Source organism: Pavona decussata, unplaced genomic scaffold, assembly GCF_977016875.1.
Source record: "Pavona decussata unplaced genomic scaffold, jaPavDecu1.1 SCAFFOLD_254, whole genome shotgun sequence".
NCBI classification, from domain to species: Eukaryota; Metazoa; Cnidaria; class Anthozoa; order Scleractinia; family Agariciidae; genus Pavona; species Pavona decussata.
In genome coordinates, this window is record NW_028145657.1 from 3,970,001 (window position 1) to 3,993,912 (window position 23,912).

Genomic DNA, 23,912 nt, shown 5'->3' on the forward strand with positions numbered 1-23,912 from the left:
AGAAGCGTTATGGTCTTTAAGAAAGAAAATGTTCTGAAACTGTGGTGGGTTTGGAACTGTTTGTTTGTTTGTCGACTGGTCTACGGTGTTCGTTAAAACGGTCTTTAAGTCGTCGATTTGTTTCTCCTATGTATTGTTTGTGGCAGCGGTTGCAGTGTACCATGTAAATAACGTTTTTAGAGTTACAGCCTATATGATGAGTAATATGTCTAGTTTCGCCGGTAGAATGGAATGTGTAGCTGGTACGTCCGTCTGTTATGTAGTTGCAAGTTAAACAGTTGTCTCCACATCGAAAAGATCCATGGGGTAGGTTGTTTTGTGTGGGATTACGTAGTTTGGCGCTAACTAGTAAATCACTCTGGTTGTTGGTCCGTCGGAAGGCAACAAGAGGTGTGGCTTTGAAAACGTTAGGGCAGCGGAGAGATGAAGATAGGATGTTGAAGTGTTTGTGAATAATGGATGATACAGAACGAAGGGCTGGATTGTACATGACGACAAGGGGTACTCGTATAGGTTGGTTGGTGTCGGAGGTGTCTTTCGTAGCTATAGCGTCGGAACGTGGGATGCCGTTAACACGTCCTATTTCTTGGTTGAGGAATGAAAGATTGTATCCCCGTTTGTTTGTTTGTTTCTTTTTCTTACACTTTTTTATTGGCTAATTAAAAAAATCTGCGAAGCATACAATGGGAATAAATGAGACCACATTAAGCATTCCGTGTAAAGGCCATTAGGGGCATCTTGTTTTTTTTTCTTCGTTGCAGTCACAAATCTGCACATTAATTTATGCATTAAACTCTGTCCTCTCCTACTAGAAGAAGAAACAGAAACGGCCCAATCAAACGGCCCAATCAAAATCTATTATTGAGGCACATATCACGAGAGAGGGGACTTTCTCATCCCTTCCTGTGTGACGTCAAATCATCATTTCATTTATTCATTAAGCCTAGATTAAATTCTGCCCTCTCTCAGAAGGGATCTATTGTTCTAATTGTCTTCAACAAAAACGGCCCAATCAAAATCCATTATCGGCGCGTATATCACGAGGGAGGGGACCTACTCAACTCTACCTGTGTGACGTCAAATCAAATCATCATTTGGAAGGTTGTTTTAGTTCAATGGCGGCCACATGTATGAATTTAAGACTCTGATCTGCCGTTTTCAGAAAGAGAACAAACCTGTTTAAGCGGTCAATCGAAATAATAACTTCTAAGTAGTACTCGAAAGTTTAAACGGTGGAAATTGGTTGAGTTCACAGCGAAGAAATGACGCTTTCACAAACAGATCGAATAATTCAACGCAAAGGAAGCCAGACCAGTTTCAGAGGGGTCATAACGTTATCGCAGAGTAATTTCCGGTATGATTCCCAACAACACAACGATAAAATATCACGCAGTCTCTCTGAATAAAACCATTCAATTATTTCAATTGCAAAGGGAGGATAGTTTTTAAAATCTGCGAAGCCTACAATGGGGAATAAATGGGGCTACAATTAGCATTCCTTGTAAATGCCATTAGGGGCATCTTGTTTTTTCTTCGTCGTAGTCACAAATCTTCACATTAATTTATTCATTAAACTCTGCCCTTTCCTAGTAGGGATGTATTGTTCTGATCGTCTTCAACAAAGGCAGGCCAATCAAAATCCATTCTTGTCGCGTATATTGCGAGGGAGGGGACCCACTCACCCCTACCTGTGTGACGTCAAAGCATCATTTGATTTATTTATTAAACCTGGATTAAATTTGTGGCGGCCACATTGTTAACATGTTGTGGACTCAAGTGTGCCGTTTTCAAACGGAAAATTAATCATTTTGAAGCAGTAAATTGAAAGAATGACTTCTAAGAAGCGCTCTACGTTTAAAACGGTGGAAATTCTTGGTTTTCACGTGACGTCATAACAAAACTGAAATTTATATCTAAACACAATTTTGGGTTTTTATCTTCATCACAAAAAAGAAAATATAAATTTTAATCCTAGCTTATTTTCAGCAGGATAGCATTCATTGTTTTGAAAGTAAAGCAGATTGAACTTTAGATTTTTGCGTAGTGCGTGACAGAAGGATTGCTGCTCTCGACATGTCACGTATATGAAAACATCGATTTGCCTCGTGTTCTTTTAGGTCTGATAAGTTAACATGTAATAGAAGCGTCTATGTCAATGTTTGAAAGTTCAGCAGAGAGAAGAAAGGCTTTGGAATAGCCAAGGTAAACTCCAGATGTTTTTGCTAGTTTCTGGCCGCCGTGTTGGTGGCTATGTTGGTGTCCACCAACATGGCGTCCTATACTAAACTCTGTAATTTTCCGTGGTACATTTTCTCGAATAACTTGATTAAGAGATATCACACAGCCCTGTGGCTTTCACACGTTGTTTATGTATCACTCTTCTACAACTTATCAATTTCTTGACTTTATCTACTGAATGGTTGAGGATTTCATTTTTTTACTTGCGCGACGATGTGTGAGGTGAAAAACACCAATTGGAGAGTTCCTGGCGAAGGAATCGTGCTTTGTTTGACAGTTTTATAACCACGATGGGAGACTGAGAAGAGGTCATTGATACGCTTACGTTATCGTAATGGAATTTCCGAAACTTCCAGTACAATCATAAATAGCGTAACACAAGGGAAACAACATAACGCGATCTTCGTGGCCCAATCTATTCCACTAGCAAGGATAGTTTTATCAATCAGCGAAGCATACAATTGAAAAAAAAAATGAATCAGCCGGACCAAAGCTGTTATAAAATATTTCAATAGTTTGCAAGATATTCCTTTACTTCGTGCCGAGATACGTGATAATTGATAGCAGATTAACGTCTGCTAAACGTAGCATAGAGGAGTCTTTGAAAGTCTGAAGCCGTCAAGTAGCTTTGACCTCAGAGAACTGTTTGTGTGTTCGTCTACACGCGATCTGTCATGTGAGAGGATCAGATAGTGCTTCGCTTGCATATCATACCTTCATTTTTCTTTTCTTTGAGTTGTAAACAGAGGTAACTTGCGAGAATTAGGAAAGCGAACCAATTCGTCTGCTTTTAATAGATAGTGAATAAAATAATTCACTCGAAGTGATCGACAGTTGGAATTAGAAAACGCTGCATAAAGTTAAAAGAAATGGTTGCAGAAAAGAGCTTTTGATGACCTCTGCGTTTTATGTAAACGAAAATAAAATGTTGCGAAAGGTATAGAGAGGATGCAAAGCAGTAACCCGTCCGGAGGTATTTATCTCTTGTCCATAACCGATATATGGTACCTTTAAAGAACTTTTAAACTTAGCCTTAAAAGTAATTACTGTAAACGTCGGCGGCAAAGGCTCATTCTATGATGCAATACTCCCAGGGCGCATTTGCCACGATTTGATCTTTTGCTGGTGGCGTGATCATTAGTGAAAGGTGTTGATTTGTTTGTTTTACTGTCACGTGCAGTAGATCTAGTAATAAGGAAAATCGAAGAGAATTTGAATTTGAATTTCCTACAATGTCGCATTTAAAGATATATTTTCAATCTCTAAAGGACACTTTGCTAGCAGGGAACTCTTTCAATTCATTGCAAACGTTACAAGTTAACCGACCTTTCAACATTTGGAAGTATTATTTATTTAATTAATTGGTGGTAATATCTAAAATATACTCCCACTATCCGCCATTTACTTATGGGGGTTCCCCCTTATATTCCTAGGGCGAATAGATCGTAAACGTCAAGGAACCAGCGTGTATTTCACATGGCTTGTAAATCATGCGACCTTTTTAAATATCTCATAGCTCAGTATTACAGAACTTTCAGAATGTTCGACGATTTGTTTAACATAACCCAAACTCCTGTTTAACAAAGTAAAGATGATTCTTGAAAAAACCTGATCGCTGAAACCATCAAGTAGTTGACCTTTTGAGTATGTTTACGTAACAGTCGGGTTTTGGTCTGTACGCTATTCAGACCCCTCAAATTACAGAGGAATTTGCATTAACAGCTGTCTTGGAAAGCTATTCACCTCGGTCTTGAACATCAGACTACAACATTACCTCAATGAAGAGAACATTTTACATCGAGCTCAAATTGGATTTCTGCCAAATCACCGGACATCTGATCACATCTTTACCCTCCGAACATTGATTGACAAACATGTAACGCATTCTACTAAAGGTAAACTATTCACTTGTTTTATAGATTTTAAGAAAGCCTTTGACTCAATTTGGCACGACGGCCTATTTTATAAATTATTACAAAATAAGATTGGAGGTAAATTTTATGACTTAATTAAAAACCTTTACTCAAAATCTAAATGTTCCATTAAATTTGGCTATCAAAGAACAGAATATTTTGAATACGCAAATGGTGTTAGACAAGGCTGCATTCTCTCACCAATGCTTTTTAACCTCTATCTAAACGAGATTCCTACCCTTCTTGATACTATGAAAACAGATCCAGTTCTACTACCGGACGGTTCAAAACTTAATTGCCTCCTCTACGCCGACGACTTAATTTTGATCTCTCACACGGCTGAAGGATTACAAACAGCACTAAATACATTATCCCAGTTCTGTAACGACTGGTTACTAAATATAAATCTCAAGAAAACGAAAGTTGTTATTTTTCAAAAGAAACTCAGAAAATCTACTTTAAATGACCACTATTTTCATATAAACAGAGAAAAGATAGAAACTGTCAGCAACTACACTTATCTTGGAGTCAACTTCACGTCGAATGGAAACTTCCGAGATAATAAAATAAATTTAAAAGAAAAAACTAGGAGATCTATATTTGCAACACGCCGTTTCCTCAACTTCTCAAAATTACCAATTGATGTTGTGAACAAAATATTTGATTCTTTATTCCTCCCTATCCTCATGTATGGTTCAGAAGTTTGGGGAGTCTATGACAAAAACGACTATAACACATGGGAAAAAGATATAATCGAACGAACTCATGTTTATTTCTGTAAACTTTTTTTAGGAGTCAATAAACAATGCCCAAATGTAGCATGTAGAAATGAACTTGGAAGATTATCATTAAAAGCAAAAATTGACATAAATATTATTAAATTTTGGTTACACCTGGAAAGTCTACCAGAAGATAACATTGCCAAACAATGCCTTTACCTATCTAAAGAAATGACCGACAAAAACCAACTGAGCATTATGCAAAGAGTCAACTCTCTGTGTAATCTTTCCAATTTAAACATTTCAAATTTAAACATTCACAACTTCACTGAACGTATTCGACTAAGTGTTAATAAAACTTCAACTAATCATCAACTTAATTTACTAAACCTAAATAAAAAACTTAAATTCTACTCTATCTTTAAACAAGATTGCCACAAAACTGACTCCTTGGATTCGATAAAAAATGTACGTCACAAAAAACAAATCAATACATTTCGTCTTGGAAATCACAATCTGCGAATTGAAACTGGCCGGCACAACAAGACACCTGAAAATTTGAGAACCTGCTATCTCTGTAATTCCAATCAAATTGAAGACGAATCGCATTTTCTATTCTCTTGCGAACATTATCATGATACACGTAAGAAATATTTTGATGAAATAAATGACAAATATCAAAATTTTAATGATCTTGACAACATCTCAAAAATCATGTTTCTTTTTAATAACGTTGATCCTTTTGTTTGTAGAACCATTGCTGCTTATATTTATGATTCAATGCTGAATCGACAATCAATGCTAGCTTAATTATTAGACATAATTATTTAACGTAATCCAGACTTATTACATAAGTAATACCATGTATATATATGGGAATACTGAATAAATTGTTGTAAATTGTTGTTGTATTCAATGTGTCATATGAGAAGATCAGATAACGCTTCGCTTGCATACATATTACACTTACAAGAAGAAGAAAAAGAGGAAGACGGGTATAGGACGGGTGGGGATCTAACTTAAGCTTGCGAGAATAAGAAGCACACAACAGTTCGACAGCTTTTAGGAGTAAGTAAGTACATCACTTAAGATTTACACCATATTCTATTTGTATAGTAGGCTACGGCTAGCTTTGAAAATTTATGGACCAACGGTATTTCTGTCATCAAAGTTGCGACGATCGCGATGCCACCGCATTCTATGGCATGATACGGAGCAAAGGCTTAAAAATACTCTTTGGCAGTCACAAAGTCCTGGAAGTATATTGAGTATATTGATGCTTGCCAATTTGGCTGCCTCAAAGGATCTTCCACCACGTATTGCCTACTTGACCTAATTCACAATTGGCTCTCTGAGCTAGAGAACCCTGGCTGCTATCTAAGGGCTTGTTTCTTGGATTTCAGCAAGGCCTTTGACAGGACTAGCCATACTATAGTGATCACAAAGCTTATAGAGTTGGGCGTACGCCGCTCTATAATTCCATGGATATGTAGTTTTCTGACAGAGCGGAGGCAATGCGTCAAGCTCGGTTAGAGTACTTCTCAATGGCTCCCTGTTAACGATGGGGTCCCTCAAGGGTCTAAAATTGGCCCCATTTTGTTCGTTACATGATAAAAGATCTAAGATTGAGCATCTCCGCGCTGTTCGCACTGAAAGTACGTCGACGACGTGACTATCTCAGAAGTTGTACCGGGGCGCGCGACCTCAACGCTTCAATCTGAGCTTGACGCACTCAATTCCTGGGCTGTTAAAAAGAACATGAAACTCAATCCTAAGAAATGTAAGGAGGTGACTAATGTTGGTTCGTGGAAATTGTAAGGTTTTGTGTGATTGATGCGATAAAATCTATCAATAAACACTCTTGCGAAATCTTGTGAAATCTACTGAATCTACATCAAGTTATTCTATTGAACATTACAACTTCACGCCGATTTAAGTGTGTACCCCAAATTTTGGGGTCGTTAAGTATTCATATATTCAAGCTATTGTTCTCTCTTTTGTCGAACAATTTCCGACAATAGAGCATGTTTCCGAAGATCGCAAAGCCTTTGAAGTAGGTGAGATATTTTATCTTTTGTTTTAGAGTTTTCTGCTGGCCTGTGGAAGCTCCCTGGGGAGGCTAGAGAAATGAGTCACCATGAACACTGGCATCGACTCACAACGCGCCGCTCCAGGATCGAGAGTTTTAAAAACAACTTCCCGTCCTGCAAACTAACGAATAATTAATAAACAAATTTCGTTCGCTAAACGGATACATGGATTTGCCGATTTGTTTATCTGTTATGTTTTATGACAGCGATCTATAACAGATTTTCGCTTTTCAGCTAAAAGTTCGAGCATCGCTGAATATAAAATGTAAATAAGGTCAACTGAAAAAAGCGCGTGCCTACATAGGCCAAAGAGCTGATGTTATTGTTTGTCAATGCGTCATTAAGTATAATCAGAATACGACTTCCACGCTGAGTTTCCCTTTTGTTTCTTCCTTTTTTGGTCTGATATTTTGGAATCTCTTCGCTAGAAGCAAGTATTTTAGAAACATAAACTTAATTACGATCGAACACGTCTTCACTCGTAACAAACAAAGCGCACAACATTTGCTTACAGTGAATTACAGTTGGAACTCTTTTGACTCTTTCATAGCTCCTAAGGTGCTTTCTTTGGGAAATACAAATCAATGTTTTAGCGTTTTCGTAAAAAAAAGTTATCATTAAACAGATGGTATTGATTTCCACGCGTCGGGAAGATGATGATGCCATGCACAAATTTAATTAAGCATAATAACTTCGCCGCTCTAAGCACCGCTTGGCGAAAAATATCGAAACTCGGCTTACAGTGATCAAAACACCACGTTTAAGATCTCTTTTTTAAGCTCTCAAAAGACTCTTCGTTCACTGATATAAATAACAGCTTAAAGTATTTCGCGAAGAACTTAAAACCATCAAACGTCTGCAGTGATTCCTCGCAGTTCCTATTGATAACAAGAACAAAGGAATACTCTCGCAACTTCGCGGCTCAAGGCTGCTTAATTAGACAATTGTTCCTGTCTTTTGAATTCGCATCTTGGTCTTCCTGCAAAGTTCTCACCTTTTCTCAACCGAGTAAAAACGAGCTAATTTCGCGGCTGCCGAAGTGAATGCCCAAAGGAATAAAGAGAGCCTTCAGGCAACAAAATCCAGCGGAGTCACCCATTTCTCAATGACACACTTAAATCGGCGTGAAGTTGTAATGAAAAGTACAAACTTAGGCAGCTTAGGTGTAAATTTGAGGGGATTGTCTCAATGAAGCCTTTTCAGTTGTAATTATGTGTGTTGAGATTGTTTTCTTTTTAGTTACGTACGTGCGTTATAACTTCATGGCTGCTGAAATTTTACCCATGGAAATTACCGAGCTATTGCGCTGTGGAGGGTTGAAACCAGTGATAGTTAACACGGCGAAATCTCCCCTGGCCAGAGCAACGAGAACGGTAACTCAGGATAATTGTCTAATCATTCTGTGGCGTAATCAAAACACAGGAGGAAAATACTAACTAAAGCTCCCACTACACAAACCTCACTGTTACAGAGCGGTGCGAAGCGATATTAACAAAAACACAAACGGACTAAAGAGGACTTAAGCCTTTAATTTAACGAATTGCATAGCTTTCAAACAAGCTACAATGATAAAGAAAGGATCGAAAGACATAGCCGTGATAAGAAACACAACATCTTGCGACGGAAGCAAATAGCCGGGCCCAGCAACACAAATTAAAAGCTGTAAGATACATGTACATCGTTCAAATCCTATCCTTACAGTGATCAAAAGAGAGGCTATACTGTCACCTGATGCGCTGAAATGGGTCATACCAAACCTGAACCAAATGCCACAAAGTACATAAGAACGGCAGTCGCTAAACAGAAACAACAAGAATTCTTATAAACGGAACGCATAACCCAGAAATAACCTTTGAGATCAAAATACAAAACATGCGACAGTGACCATAACGCAAATCCTCCATACCATAAATGGCATTTAATAAGAAGAAAATCCAGCTCTTAAAGAAAATTTCCGGGGGCGTCGCTTATTTCATAAATAAAAGGGTGTTCTCAAAAAGATATACCCGTGAGGGCAAAACTAAAACACGCACGTGAGCGCGAAGGCTTGTCAACCCTATATTTATGGGAATCCCGAATCATCGAGTTTGGATTCGAGTTCGAGTTCGAGTTGGATTTCGAGTTAGACTTCGAGTTGGACTTCGAGTTGGACTTCGAGTTGAAGTTCGAGTTGGAATCGTGCATTTATAATTTTGAATTTTCTGCGTGGCTAGTAATCGCGGGTTTGTTTTCTCATCCATACACTAACTTTCAATAGCTCCCACCAGTTCGAAACTTAACACGTGCGAGTAGAAAGAGGTAGAAAGAGGTGTAAGCGATTTTTACGGATGATTTTAGCGATTGATAACGGAAATCGGTGAAAATCGATAAATTGATTTCGTGTGTCAAATCGATATTATCGATTTTTCATGAAGTCCAACTCGAAGTCTAACTCGAAGTCCAACTTGAAGTCCAACTCAAACTCGAACTCGAACTCAAACTCAAACTCGAACCTACTCCCTATATTTATACACCTCATACAGCACAATGATCACCGCCTGGCATAGGTTGTTAATATCGGCACATATACAATTACAACTGAAAAGGCTTTATTGAGTCAATCCTCTCAAATTAATACCTACGTTTGTATTATTTCGAGACCATTGGTCACCATTACTTGATGTAGATTCAGTGATTGCACAATCAACATTTCGCATTTATCGATAGATTTCATCCCAGTTATAACACAAAATCTTACAATTTCCACGCACCAACATTAGTCACCTCCGCTTCTCACAAAATCGCGGCGAAAATGCGTTATTTTTTGCCCGAAATCACTGCTTTTGACGAAGAAACAACTTTATGCCATACATTTCTTTCTGGCGACTTGCAATGTTTGCCCCCTGGCGATCCCAGAATCCTGTGCACATAACATAGGTATCTGATTACTGGCAAATCATTCATTGGTCTTATATTAAATTATATTTAACCACATTTTTCGCAGTCTATTATTGCACATGTAAGCAGTTGAACGTATTATGTAAGTATATCAGGGAATTGCCAGTCTTTCGTTCGCTTGCAGACAACAACTTAAGTGTTACTTATTTTGCAAGGCGAGGACGCCTCAGTTCATATATAATATATATATCATATAATATATGATTGATTGGCTACACTGAGTTTGACGCGGCGTTTAATTTCGTTAGCCTCCCTTAGATGCGCGTGTTAGCAAATTTGCTGAACTTACAAACAAACCAACCAGATGTAAAGGATTTTACCGAATTCCTTTGTTGATTAGATCGGTGAAGAAGTTATACTTAAACAATAAGGCGGCGTTTTTATGGTTCCTAACGACTTTACGTGACGACCAGTTATTAACTTGTTGCAATTCGGAATTTAAAGGGGCAATATCACGGAGAGTTGTCTGTATTTTGGTCTAAACTGTTCAAGCATTTAACAAGGTACCTTTTCTCTAACAACAAATTGCTCTTAGTGCACTGAGAAGAAAATATTAAGTAATTTGCCCAAAAGAGGCCTTTTCCAACTTGTTTCCCATCGTACAACTTGCTCTATGAAATTGTTTTTAAACGTGCGTCATTCGTTTACATATTCATGAAGATTTTCCAGCGCCGTGAGAATAGGCAGTCTACGTCCCTGCTTTAATACAGGCACTGACTTGTGGTTTGGCAAAATTTCCTTGCCAAGAATATTTATTGGTTATTCATAATTTTTCGCTAGCAAATGATTTAACAAGATGCCCCTAATGGCATTTCCACGAGATGCTTAATGTGGCCTCATTTATTCCCAGTGTATGCTTCGCAAATTTTTTTAACTAGCTAATAAAACCGTAAATTTTTAAAGCTATTCTTCCTTCGCAATTGAAATATTGCGTTACGGTTCTCCAGAGCATACCGGAATTTCTTTCTGAAAACGTCATGACAGGGCAGATACATATCTGACTCACGCGTTATGCAGGGCTTTTTATATTACCTATAAATTTTTATCTATTGCATTACATCATTGTAGATTATTCGAGAGCATACCGGAAATTGTTTTTTGGGAAACGTCATGACCCTGGCCAGATTACATATTTGACTCAGAAAACAGAAGACAATACTATTGTTGAAGACAAATTAAAGACAGACAAAACGTTTTCCTAAATGAACACGAAATCTTGACAATCAAACCTTCAATTTTTAAAACTATCCTCCCTTCGCAATTGAAAGAGTTGAATAGTTTTGTTCAGAAAGATTACGTGATATTTTATCGTTGTGTTATTAGAAATCATACCGAAAATTACTTTCTCATATCGTCATGCTTATCAGTGACCTTTCCTTCATGCTTTTTGGTTCTAAGACTGTCAAAAAAAAAAGCGTGATTCCTTCGCCAGGAACTCTCCAATTTCTACCGTTTTAACTGTCGAGTGCTTCTTAGAAGTTGTTCTTTCCATTTTTCTCTTCAAAAGGGTTAATTTTCTTTTTAAATACGGCGTAGTTGAGTCTTAAACTTGTAAACAATATGGCCTCCACAAGGAGAGAGGAAAATTTAATCCACGTTTAATGAATAAATCAAATGATGATTTGACGTCACACAGGTAGAGATGAGGGGGTTTTCTCCCTCATGAAAAACGCGCCAATAACAGATTTTCACTGGGCCGCTTTTGTTGAAGATAATCAGAACAATACATCCCTTCTAGGAGAGGGCAGAGTTTAATGAATAAATTAATGTGCAGATTTGTAACTACGACTAAGAAAAAAAAAAGATACCCGACCCAACCCTAGACACGGCCTGCCCTGTGGGCATCCCGCAAAAAAAGAAGATACCCGACCCAAACCTAGACAGGGCCTGCCCGACAGGTATCCAGTGTTATTAGTAAGAAGGAGCGTCAACAAGAAGTTTTTGTACACAATTGATTTTAATCGAGATTTTCATAGTATTCCCGCACTGGAAGTGATTTTTTCCCAACCATTTTATCTTAAATAGACAGGTGAAGCAGAAGATTATTTCCACAGAAAACCAATTTCAATACAGCGCATGAAGAAACCTTTAACTGACCTTTTGGTTATCAGCAGCGCATGCACATACCGCTTGGCAGCATGATTTCTTCCATTGTCGACCTCAGGGCCCCTCGGCTTGACTACGTCAGAAGCCATCAGCAAAAAAGAAGAGCTCTGGGGTCGAGAATGAATTTATTTCGGTTCAATGTACATGACGTACAAGATGCAAATGTGAGCAAGCTGTGCCCACACACGGAGTAACCTACGTGTAGTGACAGATCATAGAGTAATCCATATGTAATCTATAGGTAGCTAGTCAATAGAAATAATGAGCTCCAACGTCTTCAATAAAATGTTTATGCTCATTACTGTAGCCTGGCAGTATAAGCTTTTATCTTGGATTGTTTTTACTTTTCCTTAATTCCTTTTTAATTCTTTTGGTTTATCTTACGTTTTCAGATGAATTGCTCAGTGTTACTCGTCGTCCTATGTGCCTTCGCAGCAGGGACTACTGCGCATGCGTGTTGTGGCTGTGACTCCCAAAATGTAAGTTAAGGGCCTAAGTTGACCCACTGTCTATTGTAAGTAACATCTTCACCAGACAATTACTCCTTTAAGATTCAGTGTTAAACAAATGCATTGAAATGCAACCCCGGTTTATCAGGAAAATCTTGCTACCTTAGCTTCAATGTCTTCAATGCGACGATGGCTCAACCTAGCTCGACATATCGCAGTGCGCACGAAATTTGGCATCAGGCTTCTTGGTTGTTCATTGATCTCGGGTTTTGTTATCGTCAGTAATTTTTTCTAGTAATGTTTTCGTCCTCTGGCGAGATTACCGTATAAGAGAACCAAAACTGAAGAAATATTCTTTGGAAAGGATGAGAAATAAAAGGCTTTTCAATCTTCATACATGCATGCTATGCAAACCTTCATTGGGTAACTCCGTTCCTCTAAGGCAATAGAGAATATATGAATATTACCTCGTTGACGAACCTCAATAGTCTAATTTTATAGCTGCTAAATCCATTTTATCTCTGTAGCGTTACAGGAGCTGTCAAGAAATGAAAGATAACGAGCCTGGATCAGTGAGTGGCGTGTATGTTATCCGGCCATTACCAAATGCTGACCCTATTGAGGTGTACTGTGAGATGGCAATCAATGGCGGTGGCTTCACCTTCCTTCCCCGCAGCCTCACCAGAAGATCAGATGCCCAGGGCATTGTCAACGCTCTCTTCAAGGACAAGAAAAATGTCCTTTTGAAGCTGCAGAAGAAAGCTGATCGCAGTGAGTCATACACCCTGATCCAGCCTCACCCATCTTTCGCCAACACTGATTTTGGAGTGTTGGTGAACAGCTTCCGTAGGTACACTACACCACTAAACGCCTTCATGAAAGATTACATCTTCCTTGGGATCATTCCTAAATCAGCTGCAAATAGTGGCATTCAAGGCTTCAAATCCAACAAGCACACAATCCAGTTTACGAATTGCGACAACAATCCCAACAGCTTGTTTGCTTTCCTCCCAAACTACAATCTTCAAAATCCAAGCCTATATCTTCGTGGTGGTGACCATGTTTGGGAAAGATCTGGTGTCGCAGTAGCTTGGCGTTCGAAGGCCAAACCTATCACCAATCCTGATCGCATGATGCCAAACGAATTCTTCTTCCTGACCGAGCTGCATTTTGGAGGCTGTGGCACCTACACTTCCAGCGACCGCTGGACCGACGGTTACCACGCCACTGCTATTGGAATCCGCTAACTCAACTTGTTGTCTTTTCCTTTTAACGTTGTATGCAACTGAGATTGCTTTGTTACAGAATTTAGCTTTCAGTTCGTTTTAGGATAATCAAGTCCCCGTTGTTTGTAGTTTTTATAATGAATCAGTTATGCCTAACTCAGTGATACATTTGCTACTGACTAATAACTTTCACATAAAATAGAATTTTGTAACCCTTGATTATAGGATTCAAAGTTAATGCACTTTGCATGTCTCTCAAGACAAATTAATAACAACTTTAATAAAAAGATTTTGATTGTATGATAGTTGTCTGCTAACACTCTGAACACTGTGGAACGTGTATTGGCAGTTATAGGACATAATTCACATGAGTTGAATTGAACGAACTGGTGATAATAAGTTTGATCGAACAAGACCCACCTTGTCTAGGGTAGAGGTGTTATGGAGGACATCACCTGTCTCATGATTATTACCGACAAAATGTTATTGGCTATAAAATTTGATTTGACACAAAAATATTCAAGTAGCAAGAGTCAGCCTTGTTAGATGAACTAGAAAAGTGAGATTTTGCATCTCATTATCATTGTTAACTGCTGGATAGAGGGGTGGCCCTGCAAAAAAGACACCATCTTTTGAAGTTGAGGAGGGGAGGGGGGGGGGGGGGAAGGGGTGCAGGCAAAGACCTCCTCGATTTTGTGGTTTGATGGATCCTGTTTGACTGATAACTGAGTTCTAACCACTTCCCTGGAGTGAAACAATTCAGTAACTCAATTCCACCTTACCATCACAAAGCAAGTGCATGAGCAAGAAACGTACAACGGCTTGTTTGCTATCGTTTAAATACATTGTTTCTCGAAAGATTTTAATCCCACTTAGTAAATCGGTTGACTGTTTTTTCGATGACAACTGTCGATCTAAAGCATGCCACCTTCCCAAAAGAGATGGCGTCTGTTACACTTACCAACAATTCTAGTCTAACCGGGCGAGGATCCGAAAAGCGCTCATCAAAACGAACAGGAGAGTTCTAAAAACGTCAAACCCAGCACAAATGCGTACACAACTCGTACCTTTTATCATTCCGTACACCCTATATATTTCAGTTTTAACTAAATCGATTTCATTAATCGTTATTCACATAGCTAAGTAAACTTTACATTTATGACATTCAAAAATATCATTCCTACAATCGGTATTCCTTTAAAGGTATCATTTCAGTCTTCTCAGCCAGTGTTGGGTAGAGTTACGGCAGAGTTGAATCCCAAAGCAACGGAATCGAGGTATCTCAGTCGCGACTGTTATTTAATCAGTGTCACTGGGATTTTTTAAATTTTTCATATCAGTTAAAAATTAGTCTTCAATTATTGACCTCTTTATAATCAGTGCATAATTAGTGTAAGGCGAAGGATAATTAATAAATTTATCTATAGTACTTTCTTTCAAAATACGTCGATTTGTCCCTGTAGTGTAAAAACCGGCAAACGTTTCATCTACTTGTTAATCTATAAAAACTCTGAACGAATACTATTGCGTAATATTTAATGCTTTCTAGGTTTTCTACTGTAAATTATCATAGGGTTTTTAATGTTTACCTCGTTAAAAAATTGACCTGGCTTGCACTGTGTTAATCAAGGTATGTGAAATTAACGCGACTTTAATCAACGAAAATAAAGGGAAATTTTAGATTAAAACTAAGAAAACTGAAGCAAACGGCAAGAAGCCTTAATTTCCCGTAAACTGACACCAAGCGCAGAGATCTCAAATTCTATGATCGAAGACGACGTGATGACTCCAAAGCCATTTTCTCCCAACAGCAAATAGCTGAAACGAATGCTGAGAAAGACAAAGTTTTGCAAAGTTCTGTGATAGCAAATGTCAACCAAAAGTATCCTAAACGAGTTATTAAAAGTTGAAATATGAATTGCCTGATTAATAGGAAGGGGAGATCCGGAAAATTATTTGAGGTTGCTTGCTAAATTAACCCTAGCTATAGAGGGAAACAAAGCGACTAAAATTAAATATATCCTAATCATTTTTAAATCAACATGTATTTCGTGGGGGATCTGAAGTTTCTCCAATAAGAGATGATAACTGATCGTTTTAAACAAATATTTTTGTCCGCTTCTGGATCCCTTTATGTTTTAATTTAATGTAAAGAAAAGAATACCTATCTAGGTTATTTGCTTTTAAAATACTTTGAATTGTCCCTGCAAAGGAATTAAGAAAGTCGATAGCGTAAATTTTCGAAATTGTCACTGGGTTCTTAGTTGAGTGCACTATATTTCAATTTCTGAAGTATGTCACCTATTATTCACCCAGCTGAGTAAACTTTCAAATAGAAGAAAGATCTTTGCAGTTACTACGCAACTTACGCAGTTTCGAAAGAAAGCCTAAAAAATTCAGGCTTGAACGGGATTCAAACCCATGACCTCTGCGATGTTCTACCAACTGAGCTATCAAGCCAACTGGGAGCTGGTCATATTGTGAGTTCGTGATATACCCGTGAAGGATGAATAAATAAATGCAAATGGATGAAACATATATTTTGAACTGCGAATAAAAAATCAAATAGAAGAAAGACCCTCGCAATTACTACGCCACGTAAGTAGTTCCAAAAAGAAGGCCTGAAAAAAAATTCAGGCTTGAACGGAATTCAAACCTATGACCTTTGCGATGTCAGTGTAGTGCTCTGGTTATATTGTAAGCTCGTAATATACCAGTTAAGGATGAATAAATAAAAGTAAATATATGAATAATATAGTTTGAACTGCGGATGAAAAATCGAACAGAAGAAAGATCCTCGCAGTAACTACGCAACTTAAGTAGTTACGAAAGAAAAGCTAGAAAAAAATTCCAGAATGTATATGTCCAAAAATACTTTGAATTGTCCCTGCAATTAAAAAGGTCGATGGCGTAAATTTTCGAAAAAATTTCACTGGGTCTTAGTTGCGTAAGCTTGCGTACACTATATTCCAATTTCTGAAGCATGACTAATTACTATTCACCCCGCTAAGTAAACTTTATTACGTTAAAAAATGCAATTAATATAATCCGTTTTTCTTTAAAGATTTCGTTTACACGGCTTCCCATCCAGCTCGGTAAAGTTCGAAGTTGAATCATACAGCATGAAGCCATATTTACACTGATCCTTTTTCTTTTAAAAACCTTACGTCACCAGGGAAACGTAATTATACAGAAATGTTTTCGAAAAAACTACATCAAACATACATACATACATACATACATACATACATACATACATACATACATACATACATACATACATACATACATACATACATACATACATACATACATACATACTTTATTTGATCTCGCAGGTTGAAAAAGACTGACAGCCGTTGGCTCATGTGGACCTGCGTTACTAGTTTACAATAATTACAACTAATAAAAGAGAGAAAAAATATAAAAGACCAAATATATACAAAGTACGAGTAAAGAGAAAGAAAAAAAAAAGATAAAAATAAAGTAAAAACAAAAAAAAATAGAACTAGATTGAGTAAATGCGTATTAGTGTCAATAATAATAAAAATGACGTGATTTATTCAGGATCTGTGAGCTCTCCTTTTCAAAGGTGAAATTGTTAATAAATTAGGAGAGTTGCTTTAGACGATTTTAAAACGTAGTGACGTTATCGTAGTCTTTAACGCTGCCAGGGATTGAGGTCCATATCATGATAGTTCCTCTGTGTCAAAGAGAAAGTCTGCCTATTTCCTACAATAATCCCGGACCGGGAGGGCTAAAATTCACCAAGGAGGGAAAAATAACTGACCAACTCGGGTTCCAAATAATTGGAAGCTTAGGGTTTGGAACCCGTTGACGAGTTTCCTCGGGGGGCTTCCATGGGACCATGTTATTGCCCTTGGATTAAGACAAAAAAACCCATACATTTCATATGGGTGCGTTCAATTGACCCTATCCCGGAATAGGAATGCATACAATGATGGCAAGAAATCCCTCATAACAGGTTTTTTGACTAACTCGAGTACAAAATCACTCTTTTATGAACGATTTTGTTATACTTTGCACCCTATTCCAGTTTAATTAAATCGATTTCATTAATCTTTATTCACACAGCTAAGTAAACTTTATGACGTTCAAAATATCATTCGTAAAATCGGCGGTATTCCTTTAAAGATACAATTTCTGTCTTCTCAACCAGCTGGGAAGAGTTACCGCAGAGTTGAATCCTAAAGCAACGGAATCAGAGGTATCTCAGTTCCGACTGTTATTTAATCAGTGTCAGTGTTGGTTTAATTTTTCATATCCGTTAAAAGTTAGCCTTCAATTATGGACCTCTTCTTACGTAGTGTAAGGAGAAAGAAGGATAATTATAAAAGTCGATCTAAAGTACTTTTTTTCAAAATACATCGATTTGTCCCTGTAGAGTAAAAACCGGCCAAGGAATCATCTCCTTGTTCTGAGTCTATACAAACTCTGAACGAATATTATTGCTGTTAAATTTCCGTATAATGGGAAAGGTTGTCTCCATTTTCTACTGTAAATTATCATTGGGTTTTTAATTTTACCTCGTTAAAAAGGTGGACCTGGCTTGCACTTTGTTAATTAAGGTAATTATATAAAATTAACGCGACTTTAATCAACGAGAATAAAGGGAAATTTTAGATTAAAACTAAGAAAATTGAAGGAAACGGGAAGAAGCCTCAATTTCCCGCAAACTGACGCCAAGCGCAGAGATCTCGAATTCTATGATCGAAGACGACGTGATGACTCCAAAGCCATTTCCTCCCAAATGGCTCAAACGAATGCTCAGAAAGCGACAAAGTTTTGCAAAGTTCTATGATAGCAAATGTCAACCAAAAGTATCCTAAAGGATTTATTCAAAGGTTAAAATATAAATTGCCTGAAATTACTCAAAATTAGTAGGAATGGGAGATGCGGAAAATTAGTTAAGGTTGGTTATTAAACTAACCCTAGCTATAGAGGAAAAGAAAGCGACTTAAATTAACCATATCCTAATCTTTTTTGAATTCACATTTATTTCGTGGGGATCTGAATTTTCTCCAATAAGAGATGATAACTGATCTTTGTAACTACATACTTTTGTCCACCTCTGGACCGTTTATGTTTTAAGTTAATGTATGGAGAAGAATAAAGCTGATCTAAGTTATTTGCTTTTAAAATAGTCTGAATTGTCCCTGCAATGCAATTAAGAAGGTCGATAGCGTAAATTTTCGAAATTTTCACTGGGTTTTTAGTTGCGTGCACTTAATATTCCAACTTTCTGAAGCATGTCGCTAATTACTATTCACCCATGCAGCTGAGTAAACTTTCAAATAGAAGAAACTAAGATCCTCGCAGTTACTACGCAAATTAACCAGTTGCAAAACGAAAGGCAAAAAAAAAAAAAAATCAGGCGTGAACGGGATTCCAACCCATGACCTCTGCGATGTCGGTGCAGTGCTCTATCAAGCCAACTAGGAGCTGGTCATATTGTGAGTTCGTAATATACCCGTGAAGAATGAATAAATAAATGTAAATAATTATGAAAGATATATTTTGAAGTGTAGATGAAAGATCAAATAGAAGAAAGATCCTCGCAGTTACTACGCAACTTAAGCAGTTGCGAAAAAAAAAGTGAAAAAAAAAGTTACAGAATGAATTTATTTGTCAAAAATACTTTGAATTGTCCCTGCAAAGCAATTAATTTAAATTTTCACTGGGTTTTAGCTGCGTTTACTATATTCCAATTTCTGAAGCATGTCACTAATTACTATTCACCCCGCTGAGTATGCTTCACTACGTTAAAAACTAAAATCGATATAATCGGTTTTCCTTCAAAAACATCGTTTTCACGGCTTCCCATCCAGCTCGGTAAAGTTACAAAGTTGAATCATACAGCATGAAGCCATATTCACACTAATCCTTTTTCGTTTGAAACCTCACTTCACCAGGTAAACTTAATTATACAGAAATATGTTCGAAAAAATACCATAATCCAGGACCGGGAGGGCTAAAATTCACCAAGGAGAGAAAAATAACTGACCAAGTCGGGTTCCAACAGATCTGAAGCTTAGGGGTTGGAAGCCGTTGGAGAGTTGCCTCGGGGGGCTTCGGACCATGTTTTTACCCTTGGATTCAGTAAAAAAAAAAAAAAAAACATTTAATGGGTGCGTTTGATTGACCCTATCCCGGAATAGGAATTGATACAACAATGGAAAGAGATCCCTTATAAGAGAATTGCAGAAATATCTCACCATAGTCAACAGCATCAATTTCACGTTTGTATCCATAGACGATATATATTGTGGTAAAGTAGTTTACCCGCTGCCTACGAGATTGCTGATTCTCTGAGCTCGAGCAATATGCACTGAATGCGAGCCACACAAATATGACCTTAGTAAATGGCCTGAATTTCCAGTACCTTAGTGATTAGTGCATCCATCGGCGTACCGAAGGTCGTGGATTTGATTCCCTTCCGTTCGAGTACTCAAACATTTCCTTTGTCCAATCAGATGCTCGCACCAAGATTAACTTTTCGTCTTTTCTTGTTACCAGGTTGTTTTCAATCATGGCGATATACGTTTGCTTCCAGCTCATTTTATGAGAATCATTTTGTTTTTCTCTTTGATTTATAGATGAATTCCTGGATCATAAATGTCATCTTGTGCGGGACCATTCTGCTAAATAGCTATACAAGCTCCACCGAGGTGAGCTAGACATGGATCCCGCTCGCAAACTGAGGAAGCAAGGCTGTCAAATCAATACTTTCTTCAATTTGTAGTATTTTATCCAGGGAGAAAAAAAGACTACCGGGCTTGTACCGATGTTTCATGGTCTGCCAAGATGATGAACGAATTAAATTATCTATGAATTACCAATTTGATCGCTGGTGAATATTGAGGCAAGATCATGGGCTAAAGTGTTCTGGTCTTTTAGTTACCCTAATGTATCCTCAATGGCGGTGTCGTTACGAGTCAGAGCTTAGTCTTTTTCGCCTCCCGGCTCAAAATACAACGGAAAAGGAAACTGTTCCGCGGCGGCTTTTCCAATCTTATGTAGTGTGGTATCAGCTTGAGACTAGCGTATCAAGCCAATCACGAGTACTTAATAATACACTTTTCTGGGAAAAAAGAACCGATGTCTACGTGCACCTATAGTTGTACGATCACTTCATAGCATCGTAAACCATCAGGGAAATACAGTGAGTGATAGTGTTAGCCTGGACGCGAGTATCACTGCGGCGTAGTGTGAGAGTCCTTCCCTCCCACTAATGTGGCTTGGGTTCGATGCTCGGGCTCGGCGCCCTTTTTCTTGCTCCAAATCCTCAAAGTTTTGAATAAAATTTTGTTGAGCTACGTAGATCATAACTGAAAGAAACATCAACTATCTATACCGCAAAACTCTTTTTAAATGATTTGCCATGAATGATCTCGTGCTCCAGCAGAAAATACTATTCGCTGCTGAAAGGCATGTTTTCCAGTTTTTCTCTCGAAAATCCAGGGAATGAATAGATTTACTTTGTTATTATTTATCTTTTTATCCATCACACCACCTTTTTATCCACCAACACCACCACCACCCTCATTATTCTTTGTCTTACCATCAATACTACCGATACCACCACACCTCAATCCATATAATTTTGTTATTGGTCTACCTTTTTACCCCTACTATCCTTTCTGTACCTTCTATTTCACATTTTCGCATCTCTGCAGTATACATTATACAAACTGGAGACTATACCCTTTCTATAACCGCCGTACCTCCGTAACCTCCGTGACATAAACTGCACAAAGGAAGTAGCCAGCTACACTTTCTTAACTAGCATGATTTAAGACATGACCCGAGAAATATATATTGTTTTAAACAATTGTAATTTGATTTTATTCAGTTTCGCTATAGCTGTGGTCAACTGAAAGATCAGGGAGCAGTGAGTGGTCTCTACACGATCAAACCATTGCAGAATGCTGATCCCATTGAGGTGTACTGTGAGATGGCAATCAATGGCGGTGGCTTCACCTTCCTTCCCCGCAGCCTCACGACAAGATCAGACGCCCAGGACATTGTCAACGCTCTCTTCTTTGACAAGAAAAATGTCCTTTTGAAGTTGCAGAAAGCTGATCGCAGCGAGTTTTACACTCTGATCCAGCCTCACCCATCTTTCGCCAACACTGATTTTGGAGTGTTGGTCGACAGTTATTCTCCATACACTCCGCCGTTCAATCAGTTCATGAGAGATTACATCCTCCTTGGTATAATTCCGGCGGCACAGTCCAATATTTATCACCTCATCCAAGGCTTCAAATCCAACGGTCAAACTGTCCAATACAGAAATTGCGACAACGGTGGAAACAGCTACTTTGCGCTTCTGCCCAACCACAATCTTCAAACCCCAAGCCCATATTTTAATAATAACCTGGTTTACGAAAGTTCTGGTGTCGCAGTAGACTGGCGTTCTACGGCCATTCCCATCGATCGTGATCACATGATGCCAAACGAATTCTTCTTCCTGACCGAGGTGCACTTTGGAGGCTGTGGCACCTACACTTCCAGCGACCGCTGGAACGACGGTTACAAAGCCACCGCCATTGGAATTCGCTAAAGGTTAATCGACTTAACACACCTAAGCGGACTGGTGGCTTCTTGTGAAGGGAAAAACTTCTTGATTCTCAAGTTTACAATTAAAATAGTAAAAAGTTTTCCAAGTCCGAAAGATATGGTGTAAATCAGTCAAAACAAGGGGTAATAAACAAGCTTCAAACACTGATTTCTAGCTATCTGCATTTTTTCTGAAGGGCTTAAAGCCTTTTCGCTCTTTTATTGGCTGAAAAATGTGTATTGAATCCATTGAATATCCGTAAGTTTTACATCCAGTGAGTCAAGCTCGTTTCCAGGGTTCTCAGTCAGCCTGTCTCTCTCTCCCATTCTCTCTTTCTCCAGGAAATGGAAAGAAGGAACGATTTTCGAGATTGATATCGAGTTATTCCAATACAATACAGAAAAAAAAAATAAACCAATTTTCATTTTTTTAAGGACATGCTAATCTATTCCTCTGGTGACTGCGCAATGAAAAACAACTAGCTTTCTTATAGTGTGATGCCACACTTATTAAACAATAAAAATACGAACAATTTAGATCCTCGCACTTATATTATTTTATCATTGGTTTTCTTCGGTTTCTCTATTGTTCGGTGTTGGAAAGTTATATAATATATGCTTTATTTACGGGAGTATTCGAATCACAGGGATAAAAATGTTAAAAAGTTCAATGGCTTATCATTCTATTTATGTTTTAGTGTAATGCTGATCTAGCTCTGATAAAATGTTGTTTTCTCCTGGTATAAATTTTGGTATAAGCAGGTGTTATGTTTTGGACTGTTACTCAGGAACTTTATCTTTCCGTCAAGAATGTTTGAAATTGGTTTTTCCCCAATAGCAATACATTGTTTACATAAGGTCAAGCCGTAATTCATTGTATCTGACCTTAACGGTTAACCTTTCGCTGGCATTTGCCTGGAAATGGCCATCCTTCTTGTTATTATCGTTTTTGGTGAAGATATTCAGCGTTTCCTACCAAATTTATACCAGGAGAAAACAATATTTGGTCAGAGCTAGATCAGCATTGCATTAACACACTGTCGTGTAACTGGAGTTATATAACTTGTGTCACTCTGGGTTTACTGTGACCTGCGCCGTCTTTGTAGTATGCTCTTTTGATATTTTAAAGTATGGTCTAAAATCATTTTCAGCACGGACTACAAACCGTCTGACTGTGTAGTACCTCAAAAAACTTGTACACAAACCTGCGTTGTATATCGACTTGGATAAGGCCTTTAAAATATTTACACTAAGCCTGATAGGCACTCTAATGAGTACTGATTGTTGAACTCTGGTCTTTCACTGAAATCATCTGGTATTGAGAAATAACATTTCAGAGGATGAAGTTCTTTAAATACAGTATTTATACTGTTAACCCAAACCAGTCTTGAATTCGAAACCAAGAGAAAAAGTAGGAAAACAAATTAAATCCCAGATTGGCTTCGCTTCAATAAAGAGAAAATTATTTTTCCGAAAAAAACAACAGCGATTCCTCGTATCAAATTGGTCTTCAGTGTCCTTTCTCAAACGGCGGAGATTTAATTTTGAATAATTTATGCTGATGATTGTAACACGACAAGTAATGAAGCCCCTGGTCGGCTTTCGTCCAAGAGCAGATACCCTCACATAATGGTTAGAAATATTTGATATAAAG

At 38.0% G+C, this 23,912-nt stretch overlaps 2 protein-coding genes across 4 annotated transcripts in view; both read left to right on the top strand.

Moving 5' to 3' along the window:
* LOC146456671 (uncharacterized) overlaps window positions 1–13,978 on the top strand; it is a 15,604-nt gene extending 1,626 nt beyond the window's left edge. Inside the window, exons 1-3 of one of the 3 annotated variants that reach the window (XM_085092657.1) lie at window positions 5,819–5,942; window positions 12,396–12,482; window positions 12,980–13,978. In XM_085092657.1, coding sequence (XP_084948783.1) covers window positions 12,396–12,482; window positions 12,980–13,699 — 807 coding nt within the window. In that variant the 5' untranslated portion in view covers window positions 5,819–5,942 and the 3' untranslated portion in view covers window positions 13,700–13,978. Of the gene's footprint in view, window positions 1–5,818; window positions 5,943–12,395; window positions 12,483–12,979 lie in introns of those variants that run through there. The other 2 variants (XM_085092658.1, XM_085092656.1) reach the window with 2 other exon arrangements.
* A 351-nt stretch (window positions 13,979–14,329) lies between these two features.
* On the top strand, window positions 14,330–22,305 carry LOC146456672 (uncharacterized). Its single transcript, XM_085092664.1, has 3 exons — window positions 14,330–14,955; window positions 20,296–20,367; window positions 21,552–22,305. Exons 2-3 carry the CDS (start codon window positions 20,296–20,298, stop codon window positions 22,260–22,262), a joined length of 783 nt encoding a protein of 260 aa, XP_084948790.1. The 5' UTR covers window positions 14,330–14,955; the 3' UTR covers window positions 22,263–22,305.
* The last annotated feature ends 1,607 nt before the right edge of the window (window positions 22,306–23,912 follow it).

Bases quoted from the DNA above. Each gene is read 5' to 3' on its own strand.
- LOC146456672 (XM_085092664.1), top strand. From the start codon at position 20,296: ATGAATTCCTGGATCATAAATGTCATCTTGTGCGGGACCATTCTGCTA. The intron at 20,368-21,551 runs GTGAGCTAGACA...GATTTTATTCAG, and splicing joins GCTATACAAGCTCCACCGAG to TTTCGCTATAGCTGTGGTCA.